General features: G+C 35.6%; 1 protein-coding gene across 3 annotated transcripts; it reads right to left on the reverse strand.

The window, feature by feature from the left end:
• Positions 1-224: 224 nt before the first annotated feature.
• On the reverse strand, positions 225-25,496 carry LOC124172818. 3 transcript variants are annotated; one of them, XM_046552307.1, is made up of 5 exons: positions 25,345-25,496; positions 20,168-20,258; positions 19,537-19,626; positions 3,161-4,629; positions 225-2,295 (listed from the first exon to the last, which is right to left on the reverse strand). In XM_046552307.1, exons 4-5 carry the CDS (start codon positions 4,484-4,486, stop codon positions 2,290-2,292), a joined length of 1,332 nt encoding a protein of 443 aa, XP_046408263.1. In that variant the 5' UTR covers positions 4,487-4,629; positions 19,537-19,626; positions 20,168-20,258; positions 25,345-25,496; the 3' UTR covers positions 225-2,289. The 3 variants fall into 3 exon arrangements, with proteins under 3 accessions (XP_046408263.1, XP_046408264.1, XP_046408265.1); XM_046552308.1 differs by lacking the exon at positions 25,345-25,496 and adding an exon at positions 22,746-22,821; XM_046552309.1 differs by lacking the exons at positions 20,168-20,258; positions 25,345-25,496 and adding an exon at positions 22,746-22,831.
• Between the last annotated feature and the right edge of the window lie 1,014 nt (positions 25,497-26,510).

Genomic DNA, 26,510 nt, shown 5'->3' on the forward strand with positions numbered 1-26,510 from the left:
ATATGCATAACAACATTGAAGAGTATAATAATACCTTTGATAGGCAATTAGATTAAAAAATTTAAGGATGAGGTAGGCTATGGAGCACAGCACTAAAAAGTATCATGGCAAATACGAGGTGAACATTAGGAGGTCCTTCTGCACTTTCTTACAAAATTTGTCATCATAGAATCTGATACACCTTACGGGATATACTCGTTTCAAACCAAAACAAATCACTGAAACTTTGAGCATTACAAAATTTATTTTATCTGTGTGGAGCATGAAATGCAATATTGGATAAAGGCTCATAACAGTTTGCAGCAAAAATTAAAAAAAAACTGGTTTAATCATATCACATTCAATGAAATGCTATTCCTACAAATGTGCCTTGAATGGCATTGTACAGAATATGGTGTGATACCACATAACTAATTTTATTATACTAACAATATGCATACATTTACAACTACATGATAATCCATTTGATTATTGAAAAAATAAATACATTACTTCCTCATAGTATCATGACATTTTTAAAAAGAAAAATAAATGTGATTTAAAATAATGCAAAATAAATGAGAACAATCAATACCTTAAGTGAGGATATCTTGCAATTCCTCTTCAGAGATAAGCCAACTGAGAAAAATTCAAAAGAGAATTATTCAGAAATGCATTGTTTTTCTCATAGGAATGCATTCATTATCCTAGATTATCAATTACAAGTAATAATCATAAAGCAATTTACATGTAAATTATTTACCATCAGATATGATTATAAAATATTTTTTTTAAATCCACATATAATGACACTACTGCAGATTAGTTAACGAAATAAATATATTATATTTATATCTAATGGATCATATTTATAAAATCTGGATGGTTAATCTTGCCTTACCAACTAGAGTGGTGTAGCACACTTAAAATTATCAATTCAGAAATACCTTAGAAAAAATCAATCGTTGTAAATGGATTTTCTTTTGGAAAAAAACTACACATCATAACAACCACATTTCTGTTGCCACCAGGTAGCAAAGAGACAATAAAATAACACCAAATTATATAATTACAGACACGAATGAGCAACAAATACTAATGCAAAAAATAGAAAAAGTAAAATTATGAAACATAAAAAGTAATAAAAAAAACCAAACCCATTTACCAAATGGAGATCGGACAAATGAAGAGCCATTTAAGGAAAAAAACCTAGATATCCGATGAAACTCAAAGAAAGGAGGCATCACAAAGCCATGAAAAAGGAATAGCTATATTTCTTATAAAGAGAACTGGTAACATGTTTAACCATTATATTCACTTAAATCCTTGAAAACCAAGCAGACATCCTGAGGATTACGAGACATTTACTGTTTGCTTATAAATAAGCAAATGCACATTTCCAGTCAACTGAATACTATACAAAGGATATGTGAATGTTGGAAATATATACGTGCATGAATGATTGCAATGATCTTCTCTAACGTCAGTGAAAGTTTGAAAAAGACCAGCAAGAATATAAATGGACTAAGGTCACAAACATGTAGGAAAATGAATTTAAGAACCTATTTATATAATTACGACATTTCATAAATGCCTTCCAACTAGTAAAAATTGAAAAAAATCCCATCTTAACTATTGTATGTCAAATAAGACAAGATTGTAAATTGATATTCTACATCACATTTAAATTGTATAGCACATCTTTGAAATTAATAATCTTTGACGAATATAGTGTTTTGCCTACTACACAATGTTATGCCTACATCATTATAATTGCAAACTACAGGGAAATGTCTCACAAGTGAATGAGGCCAAACAAGGTCAGAGCAATGAACCAAAACAAACTAATGTTTATCAAAGGGCTACACAAACATGAGTACATCCGGCAAAATATGATTATAAATCTGGAAAAAGCTGTATATGTTCCAAATAGATCTATGTGCACAATGGCTTTCAGATAAATTGTAGCATTACATTGGTAATCTAAAATGGTCCATTCCTTCCATTTACTAACAGCGCAAATGCGATGCAATATGATATATTATCAAATATACAAATATCCCAACGGCATGACTAGGAAAAGACTGACTAAATTATGTGTCCAGAAGATTAAAACATCAAGCATCTCAAAATGTGATTACCTACCATATGAAAAAGTGCCATGTAGCAAACATGAAATCAACATAAATGTCTGTGTATAATCATAAAATAGGTGTAACGATTGCACGAAATACACAATAATGAATGTAAACATAATATTCATCTTCAGGACTAGCTCCATCACAATCTCCAAAGTGTATCAGTCCAAATTCATCTCTGAAACAGAAAATATAAATTAATGGATTGAAAAGTAGTGCAATCACAAACAAAATGCAATGTCAAAATAAGGTCAATATTCGTAGTGAGATAAAATATTACTTCCATTTACAAGAATGCAATGGCAGTATCCATAAGCAACAATTATTAAACATCCTCGAGCAAACATTTTCTTCTTGTATGATGATTGACATGAATGATTCTTGTAGAACACATGTTCTACAAGAATCATTCATTTTATAAGTGAAAAAATATTGAAAGACTCACTATTGTTTGGAATTCACAAAAAAATCACTAGATTGATATATCATAGATTTGAATTTAGGGACTCTTCAATTTCCTTATATTATTTTATCTTTAACTTCGATATTTATCCATTAGATTAGAGTTTGTTAGTTTTGAAGCCACTTTCTTAAACTTATGACATATAAGATCTTAAAAAAATGTTACCTTTTATCAAGAAATCTTCATCTTGGAATATTGAAAATTAGAATGTTTGTCTTAAATGAATTGCATTTAAATGTTCTAATACTACAAAACCCGACACTCATTAAATCAAACTACTTAGAGAACACATGAGAGGATGAACTCCAATGTACCAGAAGTTTCATTTCACCTCTACATGCCAACCTATGTACCAGAAGCTTCATTTCACCCCTACATGCCAACCTATGAGTTGCCCACTTTTGGGAAATCATGAACAATGAAATTACGAACAATTCTCTCAATTATTCAAAAGGATGTTTACATTTACATTCATTTATTACCGACTTATTGGCTAAAAAAGCTTCAAATACTGATTTCAATGTTTTAATGAAGACCATGATGTAAAGAAGAAACTGTAAGAAATAGACATAGGACCCACCTTTGCACTGGCTAGAAGTGTTCCCATCACATTGTTAGAATAGAGAGAGAGGAGGAGAGGGTATTTCCTCTGCAGAAGAGATCTTCCTACTGTGGATCCATGATAAGTGATGCTACTAGGGACAGCTGCCGCAAGCCAACATAACTTTGCATTCAGTGTCTTCCTATTGAATGCATAATTGATGTACACAACTATTCCCCCTCCCCTCTTCCTCCTCTCCTCTGCCTCCTCTAGAGCCCTCATCCACTCACGCTCTCGTTCCACATCTCCCCTGCTATATGGCCTCCCCTCATTATCAAAAACTAGTTTCAGGGACAATTGTGAGAGGGTCCAAACTAAATAAGAACATACGCCTTTCTTCCTATCACCAAAACAATCCTTTGCACCCAAATACACAGTCTCACTCTCTAAATCACAAAATGAACACCAATCACTCCCATTCCCCATTATTTCCCCATCCAATCGCACAAACTTCTCCTTCATCCTTCCAATGTCAACAGATTCCAGATCCACCATCACCTTCATCCGATCATTCCCACACAAATATTTAATTATGCAAGCAGTGATTTCATCTTCATCATACAGTCTCTCATACAATTTACGCATTTTATCAACTCCATCTCCATACACTATTCTAGTCCTACGCATCATGGCGTCCACGCACTCCTGCCTTGCTACGACCGGATCGGATGTAGGTTGACTTAAAGATGCCTCCCCGATAAGACCGCATTTGATACACGTCACATCCTCCGCTGTTGACGTCACAGATTCTTCCAGACAACGCAATAGTGCATCGCGTCCACACACTTGATCCTTGAGTTCCTCCAACGATGAGCTCAGCTGTCGCACAAGAGATTTCATCTCTTGCCTCAATGAGTCCACAGAGGATTTGAGAGATGCAATATCACATTCTGGGCTAGCCACGGTTGTCACATGATCAGTGCTCCTACTCGAAGATTCTTGCAGACGACGCAAAATGGCCTGGTCTCTCCTGTGAACCAACGTCACCAACTGCAGCACTTTTGAGCGTTCTACATTGTCAGGGAACTGCCGCACCATCTCCTCAGCCGAAGACAATGCATTCTGTTGACTGTCATCTGTTATGTCTGTGTCGGCCCCTCTCGCCAATAACTCCTCCACCCAGTCAGTTTTTCCAAGTCCCACACCAACGTGTAAGAGTGTCTTTTGCCGCATGCCACGTACATCTACATCTTCCAACATGTCCAGCAGCTCATTATGCTGAAGCAATGGACCGGTGAACAATCCAATTAGAAGCCTCTCCTCAACAAATTGCTCAGCGCCGCTAGCAGAAATGTTGCTTGCCATTATTTCGAAAAAATAAAATTTTTACTTAATAAATGTTGGATTCAGAAATACAGGGAGTTTCCAATGGGAACCAGGCGTGATGGAAATGGTCAGCGAAGAGTAACACACAATCTCAGTGTTGCTACGAAAGGATGAAATGTTGACTGCAAAGAAAAAGAATGAATATCAAATTATTACCTTAAAAGTTGTCAATAGGAGAGTGGGAACATAACAACTAAATCATAAGCGTGACTTGAGAAAAAATATCTCGCTTACTATGCAGCGTAAATTAAAAAGAAAAATGCTCTGCAATGGCATTTTTTAAATTCAATCACACAAAACCATCGTTTTTATGAGGAAATAATAACTGTGCTGGTATACAAAATAGATATAGCTATGATGAAAATGTCGGGACAGTTTTCTACCAAGCAGGAATACCGATCCTTTATTACGGAACCTATTATATGAGGGAAGTGAGGTTAGGATGAAAATAGAGGTGATATGCTCGAAAATCTGTTGTGACATGATAAGATGGGAAAATAGGCTTCTAAAAACAACAGAAAAAAGAAATGAGAACAATAGATGAAAATCAACAGATGCAGGTGCTACATGGTGTAACTTTGAAATATTTAAATTAGAGATGGTAACACTTTTCCACAGTATTTAATGAACAATTCTTGTACCAGATGATGACTCTGTGAGCCGAAACGCATCATACGCATTGAATTGTTGTGGAAAAGTGCTGCCCTCTTGTATTCAAGTAAAAAAAATGTTCCTTAGTAACAACTTAATAGCGGATGCCGGCTAGGGAGGAAATACATCAAAAAATTATAAATATTTGCATTGTGGACTTTCTGGATGGCAATTCAAGTGTAATATTTCTTTTTTCAAATGAATCGCAATCTTATTTCCCTTGTTGCCATACATTGAATGCATGCTTATGCCAGGTTTTCCTCTTCACTTCCTTATCTCCTCTAAGAAATATAAATTACCTTAGGTTTCACTTGCTTTCCCCATATACACCATCACTTATATTATGTTACTTTACTTAGACATGGGACTACCGAATCGACTGTGTAACCTTGATGTTGAAAATGGACAATAGCTCCTTTTAAAAGATTCCATCTGTCATGCATAGTTGGTGATCCTCTTATCTCCATCATACCAACTATACGCTGAAGTGAAGACGTGGCTAGGATGGAAGTATTTTCAAAAGGGCGATGAGCTTCAGGACAAAGCCAAAATTGACGGAAGTCTTTAGCGGAAACATACTATGAAGAAGGCATAGCAAATCGTGTCCGCAGGCACGACCAATTCCTCAATCACCGAGGCAATTATGTCTAAAGAACACCACAAGTGTGCTCAATATTTAGCAATGCAATAATTTCTAATTAATCACTTCGTGTTCTCTTCATGACCCATCGGAAGTTGAAAAAAACAGCCCTAATACATTATTGAATTTTATGAGCTATGATATTCTCACCTTTCACAGAACTTAATCTTACAAAATTGTAATTTTTCATAAATTTATATCGAGTTATTGAGAAGCAGAACCCTGTCAAAATCAATTTCTTAGCAAAGGATTTCCTAAATACTACAAGGCAGGGCACCCCGGGTAAGGCAATAAAATATAAGATCTTTAGCCCCAGCTGAGGGCCCCAATCACCTCACACCACCCCTGCTTATCTTCCTTCCGAACTCCTCCCGTCCACTTATTATCTCCCCGTGACTCTTCAGTAAAAAAGAAGCCTATACAGATTTTAGAGGCCGCCTCATATTGTATATATTATATACTGGAGCAAAATTTTACCATCTTTCACTCATTAAACGTTGAATATTTTTACTTGAAAATTAGAAAAAAAACAATTCTGTTTTCTATTAAAGAATAAAATTTCCTCAGTTGCACAATGCTCAGACAACGAGAGTACATATCCAGATTTTGGGGAGGAGTACAGATGAACGTTTCCCCCTGATTCTTAAAAAAAGACGAGTTTTATAATATGGTTATCATTGCTTTTGTTTTTGTTTGATTATCAATCATAAAATATCATACTTATACTAAAGAGAATATTTTGGTACAATAATTGTCGTATGTTGATCATAATCCTAATTATACGAAGACACTGGCATTCACAGGTAGGATATTAATTTAACTACGATTTAAATGAATAGATAACAAGCACTATCTCTCCATAGACATTCTCCTATCTCCTTCAAAATAAACTCAAATGTCTCTGGAAGCATTCCTTACGCACAGAAGGCCACAAAAAATGTTTTAAGGGACATGCAGCAGTAGAAACGATTGTAAGAACATATTTAGACACATTTCATCTCATGCCACAAAGTCAAATTTGAAGGAAAAGAAGATATATGAAATAGAATGTATTAAACTTTTATAATAGTCGCTAGTCATAATAAATGAAATATTACAAGTTATTAAACTTTCGATCACCCTCATTTCTCCTTAGTAAGGTAATGAGTTTATAAAGGAAGAGGTATGCGGGGTTAGATATGAGAAATGAGCCCCAAGTTCCTTGTTTTACTTTGTGGAACCACGATCTTTCAAATAAAGTTTATTCTTATTATATTCGACCACAACCATTGATATTCAATGACCTTGATCGCCTCTTGTCGCAATTGAAACAATCTCCTCCATCTCATAATCCAGCTAGCCTGACCTTGTTCATTCCGCCATTTTGACTTCGCTCTTAACCGCTTCGAAAAGAAATTCTCGTGGCGAACGTATCGCCTGTGGACCGGTGCTCCGGAGCACTTCCATCGAGAGTGCAGTGTAGCGAATGTAGCGTTCTTTGGACCTCACCCCATGGTAACGGAGATTTCTAAATAGTCTTATTCACTTTCAGAATTATACTCTGAATCACCTCACCATGAAGAGTAGCTCACTGAAGATCGTATATTTAACTTTCAAACTCACAGTATTGTTTTCAGGAGATTTGGGATTGTGCTCATTGCATCCCAGCTAGCACATTGAAAGCCATTGAGATAAGGTGAAAGGAAGAAATACGGAAGACACCTATCAAGTAAGCTTTTTATGGTTTTTTTACAACCAGGCCGACAAACATCCAGAGCAATGACAAAATTGATGCCAAACTTTCAGCAGTTCCGTAGATTATTCTATCGATTCAGAATATTCATTAAGGGATTTATGTATTAGAATAATTTTTCCATTTTTAGCACTTCTATAACATGAGTAGAAATAGTATCAAATGGCCATAATTTGAAAATCATTAATGTTTATGAACTGATGGCAAAACAATGGTCAAAAGTAAAGACGGACGGAAGAAAAAAAGAACTTCACACGATTAGCGACGTAGAATAATATAAAAATGCCGTAAGGAATCTTTAAAATACACATGGTATTCAACGCGTTACCAGGCGATAAATTAAAATTCATCAATATTTTATCGTGTGGGCCTGGAATAATTTCAGTCGCTCATGCATATAACAGCAATTTTTTCTAGTTTATTGAATTTAAAAATGTTAAATACGACTATTATTTCAGTAGGTCTGTTTTGGTTTAGTTGTTGGGAAAATTTAGTTGTCTGCATCTCTTAAAAAATTAAACAGTAAAATGGGGACTAATGCCTTTTCAGGACGTGCTTTTCCTTATTTTACCTTTCTTGCCTATCTTCTCTGGCAATATTTGCAAAATATTTAATTAAGTTTTATGTATCAAGAATCAGTGAGACCACAACTTGAACATTTTCCCCATTTTCATATAAACATAAAATGAAATTTTAGATATTCTTGATGGTAAGATGAAAGTATCTTACAGATTTTAACATCATTTTAAACAAAGCAGTAGTTAATTGGTTCATAAGAACTGAATAATGCCGGCCTCTGATAGAGGTAGTTAAAAAGCAATTTTGTACATATTATTTTGGTTAGGACTACGTCTCATGGTCAAGAAATTAGTGGATTACATTTATAATAGATTTTCGTGGCAGTGTTTTTCAGCTATGGAATAGGTACGAGGAAAACTGTGGCAAAAAACGTTATATATAACAAGAGAAATATTTACTATCCATTCTTACCATACATTACATTCAAACTCAGTTGGTCGATTGTGTTAGATAAAATCTTGCACTTGAATGGCATGCTTATTTTAAGTAAGGCAATCACACAGTAATGCATAATCCATAAAAAAAGCTTAGATTACATGCGTTTGCATGTACTCAACCAATGGTTTAGGCAATCTGGTTGAAATTGATATTCGCTACTTCCTCAGCTCTCCTATTCCCAAATACAGAGAAGACAACCCTGAAACGTAAAATAAATTACTTCTGTTACTGACATGGGAAAATTATTATACTCGTATGAAGCAAACCTTTCTGTAATGCCTATTTAAACTTACAGAAATTACAATCCAATATGATGGACAAATACTTCTCAGATAACAGGAGTTGAAGAAAATATGGCAGATCAATTCGTAAGATGGAACTCGCAAGAGATCTGCTCGTCTCATGACTTAGGAAATGGCCTTTACACTCACATAGAACGGGCTTATCTAATCTTTAGTGCCTCATAAAAAATGGAGGTGTAGGTATTGCCAATTTACAACATTACTAGTCATCGCTTGGGCGAAAATAATGGCCATTTTCTCCACTGATAATAATGGATAAGAAGGATAGATATCTTTTTAACGTTTTTTTTTCGGGATGATTTTATGCGAGATTACAGAGATATGGGATCACGAGACGAAGATGATGGTAAGGATTCTGAGCTGAACATAGGCTAGCTTCTACCGCACGGGTAATCCAGATAAGAAAGCTGACAAGCGTTGTGCTCACAATCAATTGTCTCCCCCTATTCTGCCAGGAATGCCATTCATGCAGAATGGAGGGAGACCACCTTTAGCCCGAATACTTTTTCGAATACATTCGCCGGGAAAGCATCAGATTTTAATTCAAGAATATTTGAATCGTACATTTCCAAAATGTTGTAAATGCCAAAATTTGAAAAATGCACTTTTCATACTAAAACACATTGTAAATGTCATACCTTTCTATTGAAAAACAGTTTGTCTGGATAGTGCTGCATCTAGCAGGAGAAAACGGAACTAGAAGTAGCAGTTTCTTCCTCCGTTTCAGGAGAAAGAGAAACGATTTTTCTTTCCCTTTAAAATTTTACTTTTGGCACTTACAACGTTTTGGAAATGCATACTTCATTTATTGTTAGAAACCCAAATTTATGTCAACTTCACAAGTCTACGGTTCATATTTGGAATTAAAACTCCCCTATTTGCCGATGACATCATCTATCGCAAAATCAATGATCCCTCTGACTTGGAAATACTATCTTTGGATTAAAGTAATGTTCATCAGTGCATCCTAGACTGATAGTGTCTCAACCTGAATCCGAGCAAATGCACGGAGGGAAATTTCTTGAGTTCAGTGGTGTAGCCAGGGGGAGATCTAGGGGATCGGGATGGGTCGGGGGGTATTGCAGTCGAAGTCCACATTGTCTCCAAATCATGCCAACGCATTCGATAATATTATTCAAATCGGAACTAATGTTTTCTTAACGTGAAATAGCCTAAGCTTTTTTCCCCACAAAGCCAAATTTATAAACTGCCTAATAATTGAATGGTACTCACGAAGACGACTTATGCTGCACACTTCTTCCTACATTAGTAGTTTTTTGATATTTTTCTTAGTTTCATTGCTTGGAAGAAGAGTACTTCGGAAACCGACCAGACACAGCACAGCATGAACGAGGGCTACATGAATGCGGCCAAAATACCGATATCGGCTCATCCACATGAAGGCTATTGTCATCTTAAGACAAACAAAGCGGTGAGATCCAGAAAAATTGTGAGATCACATGTTCAACAATGCCATGAAAAGCTACAAGAGAACATTGTGATATTGTATGGTACTCTCCATGACGACTTACTGTAGATACTTCCTTCAACCTTCGTAGTTCATTTGACATACATTCAGTACCCTACTTTCATTTCAACCTGTCTGAGCATAGATATTCGTGTATATCATCGTGAGTTTTGCATTTACATATCATGGATATACAATCAAACCGATTGCATATATTAAGCCCTCGATTTAAATTTACCGTTGATGATGAATTTTATTTATCATTAATGGGTTGTCAATGAGATGGAGAAACTTAGGACAATCTTTTTAACGGGAGACTCAGTAGTAAGGTACCAATTGTTGTCCTGTCATTTTTATGGTTCCCATGTACCTTTAAATTAATACATTTATGCCGCAACTTCCTAGAATTTGGTTAAGCAGGAGTACATTAATGAATGAATATTACTTGCCTTGGGGAATCAGAAATCGAGAAAAAACAACGTAAAAAAATTCAGCAACCTCAACAGAAAAATTGACAATTTGAAACAAAAAATAATAAAAAATTAAATAGAAATTCATACTGATTTTAATCACAGTTAATCAGCCTAACACTGAAGTATAAACAAACTCCTATAATGAATGCATCCACGCATTTATTCTGTCGGTTAACAATGAAACAACAGAAATAAAATATTTTTATTTATTATGGAAACTGAGCTACTGCAAACAATGACGTAAGACCCTCTCTTATGCAAGTAAAATCTACTTTTTTAAAGCAGAAACAGGATATTCCATGGATGAGTATATGATTGAAGACAAGAAAATAAAACCACGGATTATACAGTTATGACCAGATGACTCAAATGACACCGTTGTTGTGCGTCGGCTATAGCTGGACTGAACATTTACAGTAAAAAATTATATTTTAATGCAGTGTCAATTCATAATTTCCAGTTTTTCCTCGGTTAAAAATAGGCAACTTTTTGAAGTCACATTCATCATTTCAGCCGTAAATAGCCGTTAAATTTGAATTACGGGTGTCGCAAATTTTTCATACCTTCCAGTGTACAATAAAAATACAGAGAGAAAAGAATATTCATAAGGGAAGAAGAAGGAATATGTTTTGGAATATTTGCAAAAAACATTTTGAATGAATGAAATCAAAATATTCTGACGTGTTTTGTGCGAAGAATATTTTCCCTGAAACACCTGAGAAAGTGGAATCTAAGCTTGAGGACACATGATCATTTCAAGTAGACATTCAAAAGCTGGTTGCAGAAGGAATTGTAATTCCCTCCAGATGAATATAAATATCTCCCTCTCAAATCCAGTGAGTTCAAATGATTACCGCGCATGCATAGTCGACGAATGTATGCAGTGTGTAAAAATAATCATTCGTTTATATCAATTATCATATTTTTAAAAGTGGAGTTTTAATTCAGGATTTTGTTTCAGACAAGATGAAATTACGTGTAAATGTGTAAAATAATAATCAGTAAGAAAGAAATATTGGACCCATTTCCATAATTTTGAAAAATCTACAAACAGGTACTTTATTCAAACATTATTCCCCTCAATGCCCTTAATGTCAGTCATTTTATTTCACCTAATACGACCTATCAAATATGCCAAAAATGAATGAGTGTGAGTATATTTTCCTACTATGCTGATGCTAGTACTATGCTGATGGTCGCGGGTTCGAATCTCGTCAAAATCACTTGTTTCACAAAAAATATGGACGACACTGGGACTCACACCCAGGACACCTACTATAGGTTAGAGGAGCAGCACCCTAGACTGCACTACCACGGCCGTAGTGGATATGTAATAGTAATTACTCAAGGGACATCATGCTTCACAAAATCTTTACAAACGAATATCACTCGAACCCGGACCTATGTGGAAGAAAGCCGTGACCCTTTTTCTACCTTGCATATACAGTGAAACTTGTTTAGTACGTTTCTGAAGGGAGCACAAAAAATGAACGTACTAACCAGGAAAACGTGCTAACGAGGAAAGTAAAAAATAGCAGTCAGGGTAATTGCAATCTGCGGAAAAGTCATCATAATTACAATTACTTTTGGTAGTTCTCGTAGGATCGCCTTCCTGAACTCTTTTCACCTTTAAAATAAAGAAAATGGGCACTAATTTGAAAAACAATACCATGTGAATAAAAATCACAATTTTTTATAGATTTTCCGAAGACAGTTACATGAAAACGGCGTCTTTTCCCCGTGATTTATCCTATATGTATTTATGGAAAGAGGACAAGTAAAGCTAAATCATTTCTTTTTTGTCACAGCATACTCAGAGAATATAACAACAACCCTGAGTATGTCAATGGGTTGTTTTTGAACATCATAAAAATTGGACAAAATTACAATAACAAAAAAATTACGGCAACAGCCGTACACATTCGCTTCTGGAATACAGCCATATCGATTGTTATATCGATAGATATATCGAATAATAACACGCAAGATTATTAGATTATGACGTAATTACAAGAAAATTTTATATTATACCATAGAAATTTACTTTAAAAATTTGTTTAATGTCGTCTGCTTTCGTGCCGAGATCAAGTATTTTTGAGCTAAGCTTCGCGTAGAGATCCAGAACATCATCTGCTCCTGCAGCAGTAGTCAAATATGCACGTACTTGGTAGCATTGACGTCGTGCAGTACTGCTTTAGATAAAGTGGGAATTGGATATGACGCCTTTCTTCATCATGATAACTCGTGCAATAGCAACAGTTGCCCACTCGTGAAATTTGTGCACAGTGGGCACTCCAGAGGCAACAGAAGGTGAGGAACTTGGGGTGGGGAAAATTGGGGCTTCTCATTGGCTGCAGGTTTGCATAGTCAGACATTCCTGATAAATTCATCACGTCATAAGAATTGAGAAATGCATCTGCATAAATCACGGTCGAAGAAAGATATGTAGAATGAATGCAAGAATGTTAATGGCTAGTAATAATAAATTAAATCATGAATTCGGGAGCTTTACAACCTTGAAGAAGATACTGGATAACAATTTTGCGGGTTGCGTCACGGCAAGCAATTGAGCGTACTAACCAGGAAAGCCCAGTTTTTTCAAACGTACTAACCAAATACTTCTGCCTGTATTTTGTTCCGATGGTACCGGGACCGAGAGAAATCGTTGTACTAAGGAGGAAAACGTACTAAGGAGGAACGTACTAACCAAGTTCCACTGTATAGCCAAAGGCGGAGGAAGTTTCGTGGTCTCACCTTGTTAGTAGACAACACAAACCGTGATACTTCTGATAAATTATATGAAATATGGCCAATATTTCAATTTTTAAACAGAAAATTTAAGCTACTACCTTGTACGATGAACTGCTGTGTTGTGGAAAACATGGTGCGAAGCTGTTTATAAAAGGAAAACCAATTAGGTTTGGGACCAAACTATGGTGTCTGACAGAATCAAATGGCTATATAATTCACACAGAGCTCTGTGGTGGATTGTGTACTCAAATCCCCAAGTCTGATTTTGGGCAAGGAGATGATGTAGTTGTGGGCATATTGGACAAGAGTCTGCTAGAAAAAGATTCAAGGCTGTCCTCCAATAACCTTTTCACATCGGAAAAGTTACTGTACACTTTAAAGCAAATTGGAGGGACTGGCACACTACGTGAAAATTGAGTGAAGTATGCGGATTAGGGGTTAACAGAAAAAGACACATTGAAAAAAAGCTAGAGGAACAAGGGAGGAAAGAAGCAATGGTGACATACTTGTTATTAGCTGGAATGAAAATGCTGAGGTAACAATGATGACAAATTGTATCCAGGGAAGAAATAAGGTTGTAAACCTTTACAACCTTATTTCTTTGAGGGAGAAAAAAATGTTACTATGCCCATTCCTCTCGCCATTGCAAAGTACAAAAACTTCATGGTAGGAGTAGATTCATGCGACCAGCTATTGGCCATATACAGGGTGAACATCAGGACATAAAAGTGGTGGTGGCCACTTTTTGCCTGGGCAGATGACGTGTCATGTGGTCATGGCTGCTTGTTACACTGAAATGTGGGGAGTACATTGGACCATTTGCAGTTTCAATGAGAATGTGCTCTTTATCTTGATGCGCTAATGAGGCATTTTCCATCTGCTGGATGTGGTTTTAGACAATCACATACAGGGGCTGAGTAAATCAGGACTGACCACTTAGACCATTTGATAACTTAAGTGTCATCAAGTATTAAGTATTTGCTCAGTGTAAAAATATAAAAAGTTTAAATTTGCAAAACATAAAATATTTCTTTACACCCAAAATGTTTTCTTGCACTTCATGAAAAATGATGCAATATTTTTTCTATGGTGGAAACACCCGGTGAAAACTCTTTAAAAAATGCAACTCATTATATCCATGATGCATATGAATTGAAGATATAAAAAAAATAAAATTACTAACATGCAACATTTAAAAAAAAGTATCTTTATCATTCCAATACTAATGAAGACCATGAATTTAGTTCACTCAAGCATCCATGAACAACTTGAATTGCATGTAAATATCTCTGGATTGAATAGTGCAAAAAATTTAAGAAATGATTTTTTTTCAATGAGTTCATATAAAGTAATTCAGGATAAAATATTAAAATATTTGTAAAAAATCATTTGGGCACTAAGGGGTTAATGCCAAATTCGAACAGGAAATCTCAACATTTACTTTTGGCCACATATTACTCACTCTAATAAGAAAAATATCCTCTTCAAATTGACATTTCTCATGCACTGTGTACTGCTATTAATTTTTGCACAGATTTACAGAAATACATAGTCCTTATCTCTGAAATGTGACTGTTCTTAATGTGTTCTTCCTCTCACTGATTACTGTTCGCAAACGTGGTCCTCAGATTGTCCCTCACATATCAAATATCTTAAAAGAAACTAAAAATTTCTTCATTAAAATAGTAAAACATCGTTAACCCCTCCTTAGTAACTACACCACCAATGATCTACTCTCTCAACTTGTGACAGTTACAACTCTTACAAACAATGATACACACTGACAAGGAGACTTTGCCTAAGTGATGTCAAGAAAGATGATGAAATATATTTCATTTGAAAGTAGACACCATGATAGAAATACCGTAGGGTTTTGTCCACATATGCCTGGGTTTAAGAGAAAAAAAAATTTAATAATTTAAAAATACTCTCACATGGAATTCAATTAAAAACTTTTGCCTATTGATTCACGCTTGATTTGGCCTAGTGGTAACGCATTTTTGTTTTGAAACACAAGGGTTCAAGCCCCCGAGTAATTTCTTCTAGTCTTCCATTTTCTACATTCTTTTAAATTTGTTCAATCTTCTTCAGATTTCTTGATTTCGGATGTTTTACATTTATTTAACTAAATCAACATTTATGTCACTGGCTAACCCTTGCTTCGAATTTTTTTCCTATTGATTCATCCAAGCAGGAGTGGTGAAACTGTGATGCTGTCATCAAAGTAACGGCAACTCATTTCCTAAGAAAATGATTTTAAACATACTGTCTTCCAAGAGTTTCCCAGGTTCCATATGGGAGATAGATGTAAAATCAGGAGGCATAAAACTCTACAAGATTGGAATGAGTGAACCGGTGATGACCTGGACTTTAATAGAATAGGCTATTTCAGCACATATCTCCAGGATTTGAACTCCCTGCCAGTGCTTCATGGGTTGCATATTTCAAGAGGAGACACCTAATCATAGAATGTAAAATAACAAAATACGTGTCAGTGAGCAATCAAGTGTCAGTTGAAGAAATATTGTAATTAGCAATGACGTTTCAGGAGCAAACAAAAAGCCGTATCTCCAAATATAATAGGGATTTCATAATTAAAATTGATCATACCGGGTGTCCGTAGAGGGGGATATAAAGGGAACGCTCTCCAGAAAAAATTGTTCGGGAGGCTCTTGGGAGAGTGACCAAAGTAACACACTCATATACATTGCAGTACGCTATTGCAGCCTCAGGAAAACTGCTTCCTTAAATTTTTACTGTCCATGCCAGAGCCTAGAGGTGATTTTAGTCTGTTAGTGGGCAAAGAAACTGAATTGTGAATTTTTCAGCGTATGTTGTGTACTCTAAATCAGGAAAACTAACGACAAGGCTGTATTTCAAGTTTTTAATATATGTACTCAAGCCATATGTTTACAACAATACATTTTATTGTATATTGATTCCTGTGGAACAAACGAAAAGTTTTATTTATGATGAACTATTGATAGATGAGCAATGAGAACAAATAAGCAACACAAAAATTATAACACCGAAGTGCACTTCTGTATGCCAGCCATGGGATGCATATTTTTACTTGCAAGTAAGGCAGTTTATTGAACTACTTCAGAACTATCTTCCTCCTTCAAGGGAAAAGAGACATTTCCTCACATTATGGAAGGAATAAAAATCCATTCAATCGTGCATCTCCTATTGTCCACACCAGCATCCAATGGTATGCATCAAACTTCGAAGAGAACACAATTATTTTTAAAAACTGGAGGGAAATAGGTTTCCCTAAATAAAGAAATGCAAGTATGAATGCTGAGACAGCAATTATATAGAATGTAGCTCTTCAATTTTTTGCTTTTCTTCTTATGAAAATTATCTTTAAATTCCTGTGAAGGGGCTAAATAATTCTACAAAAGACTTTAAAAAACAAATGCTAGTGCTAAGGTAGCATTTTTATATATGTAATGACCACGTTGCTTTACAATTTTATATAATGACCAAGTCGCTTTTCAATTTTGTGTTTTTTGTATTTTCTGACATTTCTCATTCCTGTTAAGGGGCTAAATAATAAATAGAGAATGAAAAATTGTAGAAGACAGAACCTCTTTCAGTATTATTACATTCTATACTTTGGTGCATTATATTATGGAGGCATTTCCTCCAACTAATGATCTTTAATGCAACAACAATTTCATAAGGTCTGATGAAAGGAAGAGAAAACCAAATAATGCTGCAGCACGAAAAAGCAAAGGAAGTGGAGGAGAGTAGGAGTGTGAAGAGGCCATGGAAAAGAAAAGGGAGAAGCTGACAAACCACAGGAAAAACAGGACCATCAAACCGGCAAAGGCCTCAACCAATATGGCCTATGAATCAATTTAAGTTGGCCAAGAAGCATAGTACGAGTAATTGAAAGTTCACATGCATCACGAATTAGTTCCCTAGCGTATACAGCTTGTTTGAAAGCTCTTGGAACCTAGCTATGTGGAAAGAAGGAATCGCACAAAGAGAGAAGAGTAAGTTTGAGGGAAGAAAGCATACCTCGCCTATCAGTTGGAAGAGGGAATAATGGTTGTCAGGGTAGCCGAAAATAGCTTTTTGGAGACTAAAAATTCCAACCAAGCATAAAGAAAGAACTCCAACCTCCCATCCAGGTTGTTACGTTTTAAAAGAACCTCAATCTATTTGTCTAGCTCTTAAACTATTCAAGCGTTGAGAACAACATTTCTTTCTTCCTTTCCAAAATCCTATTACACACAAAATCTTAGCCTTTTAACTTCGGACTCAATGTCTCCGTTCTATCCAATCCACTTGAATAGGTTCTTGGCAACAAAATACATGGGGTAAAACTTATTAAGCTACATAAATAAAGTTAAAAAGGGCATTTCAGAAAAATTGCCAAGTTAAATAGACTACTAGACAGAAACAAATGCAAGAAGAGCAATAGCATCGCTTAGCACTTGGAATGCTCAACTTGATCTCACAGGTAGATGGGTAAAAATCTTCCCTCAGGAGGAACCGGAGTAACTTTTCTAACACAGTAGGTATGCTTAAAATATTTGCTTTGAAAATGAGTTCCCTATACTTTGGTGCCAGCTACACAATATTATCACTCCGCTCGGATAAATCTTGGCAACGGGGTGAGCAATTCGAAGCAAGGGTTAACAAAAATATGAATGTTAATTTATTAAAAAAATGTAAACGGTCTGAAATCAACACATCTGAAGATGGAACAGATTACAAAAAATGGAGAAAATGGCAGACTAGAAAAACATTACTGCCTCAGAGTCTCAAACACTGGCCTTTTAAAACACAAACGTGATACGCTACCACGTGGGCAAATCGAACTTGAAAGCAAAATTTTTCATTGAAAAGCAACATGACCATATTTTTCATTTTTTAATGCTTTTTTTCTCTCAAACCCGGGCATATATGGACAAAATCCTTCAACAGTATTCCTATCTAGGTGTCTACTTTCTACTAAAAAGGTTTCATCTTCTGTCTTGACATCATTTACGAAAAGTATCCCTGTCACCTACTTAGCAGCCTGTCACAAGCCCCATTATCCTTATAAACGAATCGCAACTATGCATCAGACTTCAAACCTCTCTCTATGGTAAAGAAGTGAAATAATATAATTATGACATTTAAACAAAGTACGATGCATTTTTTCCATTAATAATTCAATGAACTTGGCAAAGAGATACAACGGAAGCCATTCACATACCAAAACATACATCTGGCAACATCAATGCACTCTAGAATTTCCATTGCCAAAAATTAAAGCAAACACGAATCTATAAGACTTGATATTTAAAAAAAAAAACACGGCAAAACAATGAGTGCAACAAACCAGTGCCATACACTGAAACACACAAAATCTAACTCATAAGATATTGATAATGATATCTACTTGGACATTGTAATTGTGCAGGTAAAATAATCAATAGTCAACTACTTACACCCACTATCAAATGTAGAACTAATTTTTGCTACTTTCAAGCCCCAAATGAGTTCAAAACTAGCTATATTGGAGGACACAAAAAATGCACATCACACTTGTCACAAGGGCTTCTATTAGTCCATCAAACTTCTGAATGAACAGTATAAAGATGGAAAAAATTTACCACATTACCACTAATTTACTGCCTGCCTCAAGCACCATGATTATTATAAACAGAATCGCAACTTCCAATCTGCTTCTGTGATAAATTAAATCTCCGATGCGATTATGGTATTTTGATATTCTAGATTTTGGATGAATTTTTTCCCATTATTATTGCAATGAATTTGGCAAAGAGAGAGAGAATAGAAGCCATACACAATTACACAATAACAATTATATCAAATATTATCATTCTCTAACATTTACCCACCGAACATAATGAATACCACACAGGAAAGGCTTACTATTTAAATAAAAACCAAGACAAATAATGAGTGGTAATAAACAGTTCCATACACTATAACACAAAAACCATATTCATAATAAATTAATGATGATACTCACTTGGAGATTGTGGAGGTTCAGTCCAGGGAAGCTAAGTTAAAGCAGGATAGGATGGCTAGAAAACCACAGCTCAATCACCAGGACAGAACCCTGAAAAGAATATAAAGCAACCCTATATTAATACAACAGAGTATCACAAAACAAAAACACATTGGCAGTACCTTGTGCTTAAGCTTGTGACAAGGGCTTCCATTAGTCCATCCAACTTCTGAATGAACATTATATAGATGGGAGAAAATTTCCACTCAGCTAATCAACTGCCTGTCACAAGCACCAGTATTCTTATAAACACAATCGCAACATTAAATTAGAATTCCAACCTCCTACTGTGATAAATTAAAGCTCTAATGCAATTGTGGCATATAATTATTCTAGATTTTGGATGCTTATTTTCCCATTGTTATGCAATGAATTTGGCCAAGAGAGAGAGAGAATAGAAGCCATGCACACTAAAAAATTAACAAGTCAACATTATTATTCTCTTACATTTACCTCACCGAACATAATGAATACCACACAGGAAGGACTTACTATTTACATAAAAACAAAGACATATAATGAGTGCTAATAAACAGCTCCATACCTCACAACACAAAAACCAAATTCACAATAAATTGATAATGATACTCACTTGGAGTTTGTGGAGGTTCAGTCCAGGGAAGCTAAGTTAAAGCAGAATGGGATGGCTAGATAACAGCAGCTCAATCACACACGACAGAATCCTGAAAAGGAAAGAAAGCAACCATGTATTAATACAACAAAGTATATCAAAACTAACACATTGGCAGTACCTTTCCTCACCATACAAAAACAGTGTATAGCTACAACTTTGTAACATGTTGTCATCCTATAGTGAGACAAATTGGAAAGTTAAGATGATATCTAGACAAAAATGTCATCAAGGCAGACAAATAGTCATTGCAGTAATAATTCAAAGCAAAAATGTTTGGATTATTGAGTAACAAATTTGATCTCAGCAATTCCACCCTAATCAAAAACGGGTGACACCACAGCAACAGATAATACCTAATTTTTAATCTATACAGAACACTTATAGCAAATCACTGACCAATATTGGCAAATATATTTAAAACATTTTCATATTATCACAGAAGAGTCTAATATGCCCACAGAAAATCACAGCTGATTAATGCTACACATGACAACCTACTGGTGACTCCTAATATTTAATTGTGATTTGAAAACTTTTACCCCATCAAGAAGTCATCATAGCACATGGTACATTAAACTTAAGAACTGGCATAAAACCAGCCAAAATCATTAAAATCCTCAATAAAAAAACAAACTGAAATGAAGGCATGACTATATAGCACAACGGCAAATTATAATATACGATATTTGCATGAATGTAGTCCCACCTTTTTTTCCAAAAATACCCATGGTAAAAGTAAAGGGGGACTATATTCAAACCCATCTTTTTCATTTTTCCCTTTAACTCAAGCCTCAAATTTACAGGCTGAAATTATTCAGAGAAATACGGTAGGTAGGAATATTAAATATTATGTATTATTACCATCCAATGTTAACTATGCTGAAGTTCTGCATACCACAAGATAATAAATTACAGGAACACATGATGGCCATGGTATATATAAAATATAAATCTCAGCACAGGACGAAGATCAAAGTAGACATAAAAGGAATCACTTCCCAAAAAATGCTTTTTATAAAACAGCAAACACACAGGAATGGCTGATAATAAATTTCCATGGATCAAACTTCATAGGCTATCCTATTGTACGAAACAAACAGTTGTCTGTGCATGCAGAAGATCACATTAATTCCACTACAAAACAGTTAAATACTCACCTTAGTATTTTCCAAAAGAAAACTGAGAAAATATTTTTTTTATACTTTTAAAAACAGATTTTTAACTCACATATAACACTAAATGACATACTTAGACTTTGTACACGCTTCCTTACACACAAATAAAACCACAAGCCCCTGAAAATCTAACAAGTATTCTGATATATTAAATGCCATATCTCAATAGTGAAAATTGCAGCACAGCACTTACATTTAAGTATTTCAGGAACAGAATTTTATAGCACTAATAATCCATTAGTAATGGAATTTTAATATGAACCCTTGTAGAGTATAGAATAACTGATTTCTTTGGCTTCAATAATGCTGAAATTTCTGCTTTCTACATTACTAACCAAAAAATTTAAGAAATGAGATATATCTCTAAAATCAAAGTAATCGGATTAAAGACCAAATATTGACAATCATATAGGGTTTAGTTAATTCAATAACACCTAATTGATCGTAATTGCCATATTGCACTACAATGATCACAAACATAAATTAAATCTGTTCAAACTAAGTACATATACAGTTCTTGCCTCAACTTTAGCATTTATGAACAATTGAATTATTTTCATATTTTTAATGTCCCTACCATAAAAGACATTTTAGCATTCTTTCTTACCTCCATGTGTGCATTTATTTTAACCATTTTCATCCATAGCCATTCTGACAATATAAGAAATAAACCAAAATGTTAGCAAACAATTATGCATTTGAACTCCAAGCCTGAATTCCAACCATCATTTAAAAGTGAGGTAAAGAATACCTATCCATTCAATTACTTACAAAATAAATAACAACTGATGTAAATCATATATCCTCAACCACTGAGAAAATTTTTACAAACGTCTACCGTTTTCACATCTGACAAATGAACTTAATTGTAACTGGTTTGTTTGCGACAAATTATCTACATCAAAATTCTTACAGGTGGTTTCGAATGTTGCATCACACTCTTGAATGGCTGATATACAGATGAGAAAAATTTCCAATAAGATCCTCAACCGCCTGTCACAAGCCACATAATATGAGAGAACACAATTGAAACTATATACTAACTTCCAACCTGCCACTCAAATGAGTGACAGCAATAACATGCTTTTTTCATGTGTATAATAAAATTAGATTTTGGCTGCATTTATTCTCATTAATAAATCAGTTAACATCACCAAGAGAGAGAAAAAAGAAGCAATTGACACCAAAACATTCACAAGGCTACATCAACATACGGTAACATTTCACCTATCAAACATACACGGCACCAATTAGGTAAGATGTTCTACTCCTACATAGAAATTAAGGCTAAAAAAATCAACCTGTTCCATACACCGAGACACAAAAAAACAATTTCATAAGAAATTGATGAGGATACCCACTTGGTGATTGTGAAGGTTCGGTTCATGGAAGCTAAGTTAAAGCAGGATAGGAATGGATAGATAGCCAAATCTCAATCACCAGGACAAAATCCTTAAAAGGAAGGAAGGTCACCGTATATTAATGAAATGGTGCATCTAAAAACATTCACAAAGGCAGTACCTTTCCTCATACTAATTGCAGATACGTCTGAGTAATGTGCTCCCATCCTATGGTAGGACAAATTGAAACGTTTGAATAAACCATAGAATACAATTTCATCTAGGCAAACTATTGCTTAGGTACTAATTAAAAAACAACACTTAAGTCATTTACGGCCCAATATCTGAGAAAAGATTTAATGCATTTCCATATTATCACAGAGGATACAAAATTGCCCGCATAACATAATAGTTGATTGATGATACACACGACTGCCTACTCATTAAGTCCTTAAGTTTCATCACGACACGAAAACATTTACTTACCCCATCACTAAATCATTCTAGCACACGGTACATTTAAACTAGAATACTGTCTTAACACTGACGAAAATCGATTGAAATAGTTGGAAAAAACAGGCTGAAATAATGGCACGACTAAATAGCAGCAATGGCATAAGTATAACAAACGGAAGTAAATCGTAAAATATAAAAAACCAGACTTCCAGCGTTTATTACGCCTAGGTCCTGAAAATGAAAAGATTATATATTACGGACGAAACATGGTTCACCAAGAGAAAATGTACCGAGGAAAATTGTAACAATCATTAATGCACTCCCTTCCCAAACACAAACATAAAATAACCGCAATTCATTTGTTGGAAAACATACAGTTGAAGAGCTGTCAAATATTAACTAGTATAGCATTCATAAGTGCGAAGTTATAGATGCTCTCAGCTCAGAAATATCACCAACCTTCCAACTGCCAATGAAACGTCAACTGAATACGTTGGAACTACAACAGACAGATCCTTATCACATCAAATTACCCCACCAAATACGATTACATTCGTCATTGAAGGTCGATAACTGTAGCCCTCCGGAAGAAGAATAACAAGCCAAAACAAAATATCTAATCAATGGCAAGAATACGTTTGTTCACGACTCCTAGAAGCCTTTAAGTTCAGGCAAGAATAAACAACAGAAACATTCATTACATGGATCATACAAACGAGAAATCCACAAGGAATTCTTTGTCCCATTACTTGTTTCACATGCATCGAAGTAACGTTGTGACTACTTACCGACACCTACACACAAAAACAGATTGAATTTTCGTAATTATTCCCAGCGAGGCATTTCACAAACAATGAATAAATATCTATATGAGTTATGGTTGATTAACGCATTGAATTACGCAATACTAATTTCAAGAATTATTCATTACTAACAGCCGAGTTCAAATTTTAAATGTTACAATCCTTGCACGTCGTCGGAAAAGTGGTAGATATAGAACCGTCAGGCAATGTTAACCCTCCTAAATATTATATCACACTTCTTAGATACTATGAGACTAACGTAATCCATTTTCATTATTTCGTCATTGAAATACGAATGAATAGCTGATAAAATATCATCACTAATAAAAATTTAAGGGTTAAACAAGCGTACGAAACAAATAGTGGTCTTGAGTATGCTCACAATAATTCCACGAGAAAAATTAAAATTCGCACCTCAGTATTACCGTCATACCCACATGACCAAATCTTATAACAAATTCCTACATTTGGAACATGGCACACAGTATTAAGAAAGGTTCCTAAGACTCCGGTCAAGTGTTATTTAGTACTTTTCTGCGTAATTCCTAAAAATTTCTTATTTGTGCTCTGGGAAAAACATCGCAATCATAGCTCACGCCGAAGAGTATAAATAAGCTCGCTTTACAAAATAAGGTCACGCCGTGTTCATAAATGCAACTACATGTTTATAGACACGGATGTTTTCTTTCAGTGGTACAGCACTACATAGAAACTAAAATGATGCATGAAGGTATTACAAAAATGCCCGCGAGTAGCTAACACCAACATGGATAGACTCCGAAAAGTTATGAAGAAACATGCGTTATTCAGTTCAGACCTTTCACTTTTGAAATTCATAAACGCATACCTACGGCCTTCGCCGTTACTATGTACAACTAAATATCACATGAATCATGACCATTCAAATAGTTAATGAAATAACTGTGGCATATTTTCAATGATTAGGAAACTAAAAAAGGAGTGATCTCGTCGAAGAAATTACGAGTTAAGTATCACATGACGTAACTGATCCATCTGCCTTAAACGAGAAGCACACGCTCTACATTTCGTAAACTCAGGCCCTTGCAAAGTACGTATTCTTACCCAAGATAGAATTCAACTTTGAAAGCAAGTACGCAGAAAATGCACACAAAGCCAAAATACAATCCAACATAAATTAAAAGAAAGAGATAAATTAGCATATACAAAGAAACTTCTCCCATTGCGAGCGAAAAATCATTTGGAGCAAGTACCCGGGCAGAGCAAAATCAATCTAAATTTCCTGGAACAGGAGTAGTGGCGCCAAAAACTTAGTTCTATGACCTCTGATTAAAACTTCACTCCATCAAAACAGTAACATACAAATGATTACTTGAACTCACTCAGGTTGGGATGCGCACTCCCACAAGCTTTGATTGCAGGAAGATGGAGAATATGAAGCCAGGCGATGAGAATTCACTGAAAATTCAGAAGAAGACGTTTCGTTGTTGACACCACGAACGATGAGCAGGAAATGAGCTACTGTTCGCGCGCACGGCGCAAGCGCGCAAGACAGAACGAGTTTCCAGAATATTCCACTAGATGGCGGACGAATTCAAATTTCCCCCACCTCAGCTTAGCTCGCCCTCCCACAGGCCTACGACCTCGCTTGTGCACCCAGAAAGAAATCTTGGATCCGCCCCTGGTCATGGACGTCACCAATAATTCAGATGAGTTCAATCATTTGAAGTTCGGAGCCCAGTAACTGCTAAACTCTGAGCAGTACCTAGCAACAGTTGTAATTAGTGACATTATTATTTTAACGGAAGGTCAGATATTTTCGTTTTTTAGGTATTAAGAATCTTTTCATACATTTCCCAGCGCCACATACGTGAACTAATTCACCAAATTCGAAGCCTCCCGCCTCACCCATTCTTCATAAATACCTCCCCCCCTCCACTGTCGATACCAAGTCCCTCTCCGTCCTCGTGGGGATGACTCACTCAGGGTCACGAGCATCTTCCCACCCCATCCCCTTCCACGCCATCCCCACTCCATTGGATCGGAGCGTGGGAACGGCGACGACGCAGTTTCCCACAAAAGCTGCCTGTTTACTGCAAGCGGGGCCAGCAAACGCGAACCACTCTTTCTCCTTACATTCTTGCCTCTCCTCTCACAATCTTAGTTCTTCTCTAAGATTCGGGCTTTATGAATCAAATAAATGTGGTGATTCGGTCCATTGATTCAATCACATCTTTCTTGTGATTCTCGTTTATTCGTTAGAATGCTTAACTCACCAATCACGAGAACGACTTCCTTGGTGGATGATAGAAGAATAAGCAATAATAAGCAAGCAAAGCTTCATGGCAATGGAGAATAACCTGACTATAGAAAGATCGCACTTGGAGTACGTCACTTAAGTGTGGGACCTACTCGTACGAGGACGGACCGGAAGATGAAATCAACGCATCACAGTGCAGTGCGATCAAATTCGAGATGAGTTGATACAAAGAAATTGCAGTGTTTCCGATATTTCAAACGAGATAGGAAGGGAATCTCTACACGAGCG

The sequence above is a fragment of the Ischnura elegans genome, assembly GCF_921293095.1.
Source record: "Ischnura elegans chromosome 13 unlocalized genomic scaffold, ioIscEleg1.1 SUPER_13_unloc_3, whole genome shotgun sequence".
NCBI lineage: Eukaryota > Metazoa > Arthropoda > Insecta > Odonata > Coenagrionidae > Ischnura > Ischnura elegans.

Bases quoted from the DNA above. Each gene is read 5' to 3' on its own strand.
- LOC124172818 (XM_046552307.1), bottom strand. From the start codon at position 4,486: ATGGCAAGCAACATTTCTGCTAGCGGCGCTGAGCAATTTGTTGAGGAG.